Source organism: Gadus morhua, chromosome 21 (assembly GCF_902167405.1).
Source record: "Gadus morhua chromosome 21, gadMor3.0, whole genome shotgun sequence".
Lineage (NCBI taxonomy): Eukaryota > Metazoa > Chordata > Actinopteri > Gadiformes > Gadidae > Gadus > Gadus morhua.
The window spans coordinates 6,021,935-6,031,934 of record NC_044068.1 but is presented as its reverse complement, the minus strand read 5'-3'; the positions used below and the strand labels follow the sequence as shown (position 1 = coordinate 6,031,934).

Here is a 10,000-nt window from a genome sequence, read left to right as displayed (position 1 = left end):
TTGTATTTATTTTTTTTAAAGTAAAAGTGTAAGTAAAAAGTAAGTAAGTAAGTAAAAGTGACCAGGCGGTTTGAATGGAATACAACCGCAACATTTTAAAAGAGCAAAAAAAGACAACGGTCTACTCAAAGTATTAATTATACAATTTTCATTGTTTTTTTCCCTGAAAAAAATCCCAGTTATTTGCATAATTGAGGATTTAATTATTTAGATTTTAGGTTTCAAGTTAAGATTAAGATTCAACCTTCGGAAGTTATCGCAAACAAGTCTTAGTGAAATTCATTTATAAGGCTCATACTGAAAAACATCACATAATAAAACAGAACTACTACCAACGGCGTGTCGTTTAGCTTGTGACTCTGCGATTAAGAAGTACGTGTTGTTGCGGTTTTCTGTCCCCAGAGGTGAACCGCAGCTACCAGATGTCCTCCTTCGTGGAGACCAAGGCCTTGGAGCAGCTCACCAAGTGTCCAGTGGAGTTTGTGGAGTATCCTTCAATTCAAATCAACTTTATTTGTACAACGCTCAATCACAGTTTCAATCTCAAAGGGATTACAACCGCAAATCCAAGGGACAGAGACGTGAGCAGAATACAGAAGAGGGACCACTCCTTTAGGAAGGGGCGAGGGGGGGGGGGGGGACGCTGGACTGGAATTGGGACTTTTACAAAAGGATTTTATAGCTCGACACACCTTGGGGTGAAACTTTGATTTTATATCAATTAATTTTTACAAGTGTGGGTTTCCATCCCAGCTGTGGCTTTGTGGATATTGCAACGGTTTCACTGGTTGCCTGGCCCGCATGGGATACCTTGTTTTTTTGACCAGACTACAGACAGGAATAATTATATATATATATATATATATATATTAGAGCTGTCAGTTAAACACGTTATTAACGGCGTTAACGCAAACCAATTTTAACGGCGTTAAAAAAAATATCGCACGATTAACGCAATTATTATATTTTAAAAAAAGAAAAAAAAAAAATTCTTTGGCTTAAAACAAAGAAGCAGTAGCCTGACTGCTATGTTCCAATGACATTTGTTCAAAGCAGTCGTTTAATTGCACTATAGGCTCTTTTTTTGTATCGTCCTGTTTTGATCAGTATATGCCAATGTTGTTATCAATAAAAAATCATTTGCACAAGGCAAGCCGATGCACTTCACCATGTTGATAAGAGAATTAAAATTAGAAGAATTATGGGACAAAAAAATCAAGGGATATTTAGCATAGAAAAATAATTTGTGATTAATTGCGATTAATCGTGAGTTAACTATGACATTAATGCGATTAATCACGATTAAATATTTTAATCGCTTGACAGCTCTAATATATATATATATATATACATAATATATATATATATAAAATAAATATGTATATTTTTAAATTGTGCGACTGTCATTACATTTGTAAATCTTAGTAAATTACTGCCAGAAGTCCATACCGAGTTTCTCAGGGTTTCAGTTGGTTACAGGTTAAGCAGTAGTAGAGGTGGTAGCTGTAGTCGCCATTTTTGTAGTCCCTCTGCGTAATGGTACGCCAACAGAGCGAGGGTACACTTTCTTGTGGACAGCTCGTCCAGAAGAGCTTGGGGAGTGTGTGGGTCCTTAACGCGCTCCCGTCCAGGTACAACAAGATGCAGCTGAGCAGGATCTACCCCAAGGGCACCCGGGTGGACTCCTCGAACTACAACCCCCAGCTCTTCTGGAACGCTGGCTGCCAGCTGGTGGCCCTCAACTTCCAGACCATTGGTAGGACACCTTTCGTTTTCTCTTTAAAACAAATGACATGATTATTTTGTATTTGTGTTCTCTGTGCAAGATAACATAATTATTCATTTATTGTTTAATTCTCTAGTTAGTAAGATAGTTATTAATTTATTTAGCTAAATATATAAAAAATGTAATTGTGTTAAGAAGCAAATGTTAGAATCTTGCCTTCAACCTAAAGGGAACTGTAACGGTACACATACTCCCATCTTTGAATGCCAATATTAACATACCTCATTAATTAAAACATTCAAATATATATATAAACATATATATATTGTATTGACAAATGAATGACTAATGAGTTTTTGCATTTCCTGTTGTGGCCCCGCCCCCTCAGACCTGTCCATGCAGCTGAACCTGGGCATGTACGAGTACAACGGGAAGTGTGGGTACCGGTTGAAACCGGAGTTCATGAGGCGACCGGACAAACACTTTGACCCGTTCACCGTGAGCACCGTGGACGGGATCGTCGCCAACACACTGTCCGTGAAGGTGTGTGTGTGTGTGTGTGTGTGGGTGTGGGTGTGTGTGTGTTTGTGTGCGTGTGCGTGTGCGTGTTTGTGTATGTGTGTTTGCGAGAGTGAAAATGAGTCTGAACTGATCTGCTTGAATATTTTAAGTCCAATTTTTAATTAACCTTAAAGGTTGGGTATGGAATTCTCTTTTTTGGCCATTTTTGCAAAATTACTTGAAATCCTTATCATAATCCATTTACAGCCACTGAGTTAGAAGTACTGACATGAAAATTAAACAAGTCAATCACCTGTGGAACGGGCAGGGCTCGAAAAACTCCAGCCAATGATTTCCAGAACAACCGAGTGGCATTGGACAGTAAGTACGCCATTCAAACGGTCGTACTTCACTTCCCGCCCCTCCCCGCTCCCCGCGCGTGACCCCTTCGTGCACGTAATCAAAGCTCGTGACCCAGAGCAAGCTTCTGTTTGTTGTTATCCTGCGGTAGCTACTGGAGCTAGCTAACTAGCTAATGGCTCGCTCTTGCGCATCTGTGTTTGCGCTCGTGCATGATTGCGCGTCCATGTACTTGGAATGGGTGGAGTCAGAGTCAGCGTTGAAGGAGAGCGGGTAGGACCATTTGAGTTGTGTATTTTCAAAATCTGCTGGCGTTTTGCAAATTCCATACCCAACCTTTAATTCCCATTCCCATGCCTAGTATTTAGTCTACAGTATATTTTCTAGCTTGTGTCTGTGTGGGTGTGCGCGTGTTTGCGTGCGGGGTGGTTGTGTGTGTCTTTTACTTGCAATTTTTTGCTTTTTTTGCTCGTGCATATTCCTGAGCTGACACGCAAACACACACACACACACACACACACACACACACACACACAGACACACACACACACAGACACACACACACACACACACACACCAACAAAACCCTCTCCTGCTCTCTCCCTCCCTCATGTGTCCTCCTGTGTGAATCCCCCTCCTCCCAGATCATCTCAGGCCAGTTCCTGTCCGATAAGAAGGTGGGCACCTACGTGGAGATAGATATGTTTGGCCTGCCCGTGGACACCAAGCGGAAAGCCTTCAAGACCAAGACCTCCCAGGGCAACGCCATCAACCCGGTGTGGGACGAGGAGCCCATCGTCTTCAAGAAGGTCAGCCCCCAATCAGACTCTGGGCTGATGTCGCGTCAAGGGCTGATTATGGCTCCACGTTCCCGCAACGCAAGGGGGTTTACGGGCCCGTTACGTCCTTGCAGACCCTCCTTGCGTCCACCGCAAGGGTCGGACGTGCGCCTCCCGAAATGTTAACCTTCCATTGAGGCGACGCAGCAGCGAGGGCTGTGATTGGTCCGCTTACCAAAAAACCGACGCAGAACCAAAACTGGTTCACGGCTGCGTCGAATGGGTCTGCGCGGTCCTTGCGTTGCGTCGACGTGGAGCCATAATCAGCCCTTCACGCTGTGCGTAGCGAAGACGCCCCTGCTGTGTGGAGCGACGCAGCCGGGGTTCACACACACCACGTGTTGATTCTGCATCCAGTTCCAGATTCTCAGAACTTGTTTAGCACTTTGTTGTTATTAGCCTTGTGTTCAATTCAGAATGTATAAGTTTAGGTTTTAGAAATTTTGTTTGTTGCGTTGATAATAATAATAATTCATTCAACTTGCATAGTTATTGTATACTTGTATAGCTCTATTGTACTTTAATCAATGCACTAGCTTACTTGACTTTGCTTAAAATAATCTACTATGCATGCCCTGATAAGTGCATGTCAAAATGGCTGTGTGTGTGTGTGTGTGTGTGTGTGTGTGTGTGTGTGTGTGTGTGTGTGTGTGTGTGTGTGTGTGTGTGTGTGTGTGTGTGTGTGTGTGTGTGTGGCTTTGTCTCTGCATGCCCCCTGCAAACTGCTTTGGATCCAAGCATGTGCAATTATTTGTGTGTACGTGTGAGCTTGTGTGTGTTTATGTGTGTGGGTGTTTGTGTCTACATGTATAAACAATGTTCAAATTACTTTATATTTGAGTGCGTGTGTGTGTGTGTGTGTGTGTGTGTGTGTGTGTGTGTGTGTGTGTGTGTGTGTGTGTGTGTGTGTGTGTGTGTGTGTATGTGTGTGTACGTGTGTGTCTCTGCCTGTGCCTTTCAATTGACTTCATTTAAAACCATGTGCTGAATGAAATGTGAATCAAAAGTCACTCAAAAAAGTTAGATAAAGAGATAACACAAAACTGGTGATCGAATGTAATCCAAAATGTAATCTAAAATGTAATCCCAAATGTAACCAGTGATGTCGTGTGTCCGTCAGGTCGTGCTGCCCACCCTGGCGTCGCTGAGGATAGCGGTGTTTGAGGAAGGAGGAAAGGTCATAGGTCATCGCATCATCCCTGTGTCCGCCATCCGACCAGGTGACGGTTCACTGCTGTTCAGCTCAAAGTAATTCAATAGAATAGATACAGACAGACAGACAGACAGACAGACAGACAGACAGACAGACAGACAGACAGACAGACAGACAGACAGACAGACAGACAGACAGACAGACAGGCAGAAAGACACGCCTGTCTGTCTGTGTTTGATCGCTGGAGACGCCGTGTGTTATGCCGCTGGAGGAATACACTTCTTAAAATCCCCTTTTGAATGCATCAACCCCTTTGCGCAAATGATTTGTCCTGCCTTGAATATCTACGTAGCAAAACAGAAAACAAGTGTTGGGTTGTGAGTGTGTTTCCAATGTGTATGCATGTTAACAGCAGAAGCTGTTGTTTCAGTGGTTCTGCTCCACTGAACGTGGCCTGCTCTCTCTCCTCCAGGATACCGCTACATCGGCCTCAGGAACGAGAAGAACCAGTCCTTGAACATGCCCGCCTTGTTTGTCTACTTGGAAGTCAAGGACTACGTCCCAGATACATTCGCCGGTGAGCAAATCATCCATCGCGCCCATTATTATTATCCACGGACCGTCCATGTTTACATTCCGAGTGTTCCGTGGAACCGGGAAGCATTTCTTCCATTCCTTTTTCCCTTGCTTCTCAGATGTCATCGACGCCTTGTCTAATCCGATCCGTTATATCAACCTGATGGAGCAGAGAGCCAATCAGCTGGCTGCCCTCACCCTGGAGGAGGAGGGAGAGGAGGGGGCTGACAAAGAGGTGTGTGTGTGTGTGTGACACTTGTTATACACTTGAAGCTCTCGCTCTCGCTCTCGCTCGCTCTCTCTCTCTCTCTCGCTCTCTCGCTCTCTCGCTCTCTCTCTCTCTCTCTCGCTCTCTCTCTCTCTCTCTCTCTCGCTCTCTCGCTCTCTCTCTCTCGCTCTCCCCTTCTCTCCCTACCTCCACTCTCGCTCTCTCTCTCTCTCTTTCTTTCACTGTCTCTGTAATTGTCTTTGTGTGTGTGTGTGTGTGTGTGTGTTTGACAAAGCCCTTGTGCTTGACCACTTGTGTTCTAAGTGTTGTTAATGCTGAACATCTCATAAAATATACACCACATACTCTTTGTAGCGAGCGTCTGGCTATTCACCGTTCTCCATCTCCAGCTCTTACCGGCCAAGAGAAAGAAATTCAGGCTCTCTATCAAGCAAACTGTTATTCTGCTGAAAAGTGCTGGCCAATTTCCCATGGGAACACAGAGCGCTCGTGCAAAAACAATCAAACTGAAAACAACCATTACATCAGAGTGTGTCATTGGTGTTCGCGGATGCAGAATTCGGGCACACTTCTGACCAACTTTCGAAGTCTAAAACGAAGCACTGATTGGCCAACGTCATTTGGTTTGATTCGATTTAAGGAAAGGGCTTTCCTGGGGTTACCTAGGAACTAGGGACGATAATATTTAGTGTCAGGTGGAGGATAAAAAGAGTAGTGATGTACTCAACCCGGACAGGAACCAGGTGTGTTAGTAAAGATTGACCTACCAAAGGAAGAGCCCCAGGCCCCGGAGGGACATCTGGGCTATCCGCTCGGACGGCTAATGCGATTGCCCTCGAGGAAGAGCCAATCAAAGGCAGCCTCGTCTCGTCTCCATGGCAACGGCTAACAGAGAGTGAAAAGTGCCGACAGTGGTAGAAGATTGTGAACGTAGCTTGGGGGAGGGGTGGTGTGTGGGGGGGGGGAAGGAAAAGCACAGGGGTATAAATTGACCCCTGACTTCTGTTCATTAATGCTCACTTTGGAGACCTGAGGACCCGGTTTGTGTTGAGCTTTGAGCCAGTCACACGTGTGCGTGTCTGAGTGTGTGTGTGGCCGTGCGATGCTGCGAGAGGCCATGGTCCGAGTGGGTTACCAGAGTTATCTCTACAAGCTGTCCTTTTTCGCCCAGGTACTGAACACGACGCTCGTGCTGTTTGAACTGCCCTCTTTCTTCCCCCCCCCCATCTGAGCTGTCAGCTCCTTAGGTTGAAACACGCGTGGAGTATCTGCGTTGACTTGTTGGACACGCTTGTATTTGTGCCGGCTGTAGGATGTGTCGCAGTAGTGGACTGCGTCGGCTTTTAACCTTTCTGCAGTGGTTCACCTGACTGGAGTTTTGAGAAGCGTTCACTTGAGGACACATACATCTGTGTGTGTGTTTGTGTCTGTATGTGTGTGTGATATGTGTGTAAGCTGTGATGGTGTATTGCAGTGTCATATGCATTATACTTTGTTATTGTTGTCATTTAATTTAAATGTAATTTTGTAAAGTCATTAGCTGCTTTTGTTCATATACCCTACCCTGTACCCTAGACCTAATTTTCAGTTAAACTCTTGGATTCAAACATTTTCTGTGTGTGTGTGTGTGTGTTTGTGTGTGTGCGTGTGTGTGTGTGTGTGTGTGTGTGTGTGTGTGTGTGTGTGTGTGTGTGTGTGTGTGTGTGTGTCTGTGTGTGTCTGTGTGCGTGCACCCGTGTCTGTGCATGTCTGTGCATGCGTGGCTGTCTGTGTGTGTGTGCGTGTGTCTTTATGTGTGTGTGTTCAGGCGGACGCAGGGGGGGACGCCCCGTCTGAACCCAAGGTGGACCAGCGGGCGGCGGTGCCCTCGGAGAACGGCCTGAGCCACACCCCAGTCAGCGCCCCCAAGCCCCCCTCCGTGGGGGGGCACCAGCCCCAGCCCACAGGTACCTGCTGGACCCATTAGTTAGTTAGTTAGCTAGTTATTAAGATAGTTGGTTAGTTATTAAGATAGTAGGTTGGTTCGTGCTTTATTGGGATTTTGATTGATTTCAAACAGCAGTAAAATTAATAAATAAATACAAATTGATTATTATTAGTCTTATTAGTATTATTGTATTATATTTTTTAAGTTGTGTTACATTATTTATATTATTAAAAAATATAACGAATGTATTATTCCTATGATTACTTTTGTTTGTATAATCTCAAAAATAAATGGGATTATTCACAAGTTATGAATGTTTGTATTTTTCTATCACAAGCCTCATTCTACTAGGATGTTGTTAATGTCCTTCTTGTGGTTATTGTTGTTTTAATTTTGTGATGTATTTGTCTGTTTCCAAGGCTCCCTGAAACCTTTGGTGAAATCGGAAGACATCATCCATACAGTTCTCACCGGTAATCTTTTATCCCTTCTGGAAGCATCTCCCTGAATGACCATCATTAAAAAAGTGTAATGTCAAATACCTCTGCAAAGGAAGACAACCAAACATTTACATTGATAACCTAGTCAAGCCTAAAGTAAATAGCAGACAGCCTTATTAGATGCTCTGTATCTCTCGCTCTCTTTCTCTGTCTCGCTCTCTTTCTCTGTCTCGCTCTCTTTCTCTGTCTCGCTCTCTTTCTCTGTCTCGCACTCTGTCGCACTATCTCTCTCTCTCTCTCTCTCTCTCTCTCTCTCTCTCTCTCTCTCTCTCTCTCTCTCTCTCTCTCTCTCTCTCTCTCTCTCTGTTATTAAGTTAAATTCAATTCAGTAAAGCTTTATTGGCGTGACATTTAAATGATAGGGTTGAATAAAATGTGCATAAATCAGTAGATAATGTGACGAGTACAAGACAAAGAGAAATACACACAATCATTGACATATATAACTATAATAGTCTTTCATTCCTTTTTATAAGGAATATTAATTCTCTGTGACAGGCTGATACAATCACCCCGGTCAGCTGTGTTGTATTAACATTTTGTGGAGTAAATTTTGAGTAAACCGATTACAATTCCATCCAACCACTGGTTACATTTCCTCTCTGTCTCTCGCTCCCTCTCAACACAATAAGGATAGCAATGTCAAAATGTATAAACACTGTGAAGCAGAGTGCTCAGAGAGAATACAGAAAGTCATCCCTCTCTCCCCTCTCCTCCCTCCTACCTCTACCCTCCCTCTCTCCTCCCTCCTCCCTCCACCCTCCCTCTCCTCCCCCCTACCTCCACCCTCTCCCCTCTCCCCCTCCCCCTACCTCCACCCTCCCTCCCTCTCTCCCCCCTTCCCAGAGATGGAGGCCCACTCGGTGGAGGAGCTGAAGCAGCAGAAGGGCTTCGTGCGGGAGCAGAGGCGGCAGTACAAGGAGATGAAGGAGCTGGTGAGGAAGCACCACCGCAAGACGGGCGAGCTGATCAAGGAGCACGGGGCGCGGGCCGGAGAGCTGCAGAGCCAGCACCAGCGGCGCCGCTCGGCCCTGGTGAAGAGCCGCAAACGAGACGGTAAGAAAAGGTAGGTGTGGCCTTCCTCCTCCTCCTTGTCCTCGTCCTCCTCCCGCTCCGGGTCCGCGTCCTAGTACTGCTCTTCCTCCTCCTCCTCCTCCTTCTTTTCCTCCTCTTTCTCGCCGTCATCCTCTTCCACCTACTTCCCCCCATCATCCTTCTTCTCTTCCTCCTCCTCCTCCTCTTCTAGCCTCTTCCTCTTCCTCCTCCTCCTCCTCCACCTATTACTCCTCTGAGTCTGTTCTTAAGAAGATAAAAAAGGGGACATTGAAGCACCGTTCCTGAGAATTAAAAGATTTCAACCAGCTTTTATCATTTAACAAAGACTATTGGACCGCAGCCTGTCAGGGTGTGAGTCCTCGGAGTCTGAATGGCCCTCCCTCCGCTGTCGTGGTGGCGGTCCATCCTCCTGCTCATCTTCCTCCTCCTTCTTCATGATTCCGGGTTGTGCGCTTTCGGCGCGCCTTTCTGTTCCTTACCTCCTCTTTCGCTGTCCCTCCTTCTCTCTTCTCTCTGAAGTCCCTTTTTTGTATCCCCGTACCCAGGGCCGGCCCTGACCAATTTGGCGCCCTAGGCAAGATTTTTGCTGGCGCCCCCTACCCCTTTGGATCGCACATTAAATTTGTCTACCAATGTTCATAAACTCAGAGAAGCTGCAAAGCTTTGTTTGAGAGAGTCTTTTATTTTCGATAGAAAATTAAACACACAAAACGTATTACAAACCAAGTAACAAGCAAGGAATCATAAATACAATATGATATGCACAAGATACTGCAGACGTTAGAACTTTTGATAATCAAACACTTTGCAGTAAAAAAAAGTCTTGCAAAACAAGTGACAATGAATCAGTCATACAATAAGGTATGCACAAAATACTGCAAAGAAATGCATGATGTTAGGCATTCATAAGAAAAATAATAGATATGAGTTCAGATTCAGAGAAATAAAGATAGTAAGGTGAACAAGAGCCCGACAAAGTGACTAGTTGGCTATAACCAGCCAGGCCTACATTAAAGATAAACAAATTAAAGTTACTGTATTTCTTTTCCCGTTTTTCCTCCTCTTCTTTCTTCCTCTTCCTCCCTTGGGCGCCAGAGTGTTTAGGTTTCTTTGACATTGTGATGTGCAAATAG

At 45.0% G+C, this 10,000-nt stretch overlaps 1 protein-coding gene across 1 annotated transcript in view; it reads left to right on the top strand.

Moving 5' to 3' along the window:
• Positions 1–10,000, top strand: part of plcb1l (phospholipase C beta 1-like) — a 96,710-nt gene that overhangs the window by 68,290 nt on the left and 18,420 nt on the right. Inside the window, exons 11-20 of the mRNA XM_030346140.1 lie at positions 403–487; positions 1,632–1,756; positions 2,115–2,269; positions 3,232–3,396; positions 4,547–4,646; positions 5,052–5,156; positions 5,275–5,390; positions 7,192–7,330; positions 7,731–7,784; positions 8,658–8,877. Of these exons, the coding sequence (XP_030202000.1) occupies positions 403–487; positions 1,632–1,756; positions 2,115–2,269; positions 3,232–3,396; positions 4,547–4,646; positions 5,052–5,156; positions 5,275–5,390; positions 7,192–7,330; positions 7,731–7,784; positions 8,658–8,877 (1,264 nt within the window). The remainder of the gene's footprint in view (positions 1–402; positions 488–1,631; positions 1,757–2,114; positions 2,270–3,231; positions 3,397–4,546; positions 4,647–5,051; positions 5,157–5,274; positions 5,391–7,191; positions 7,331–7,730; positions 7,785–8,657; positions 8,878–10,000) is intronic.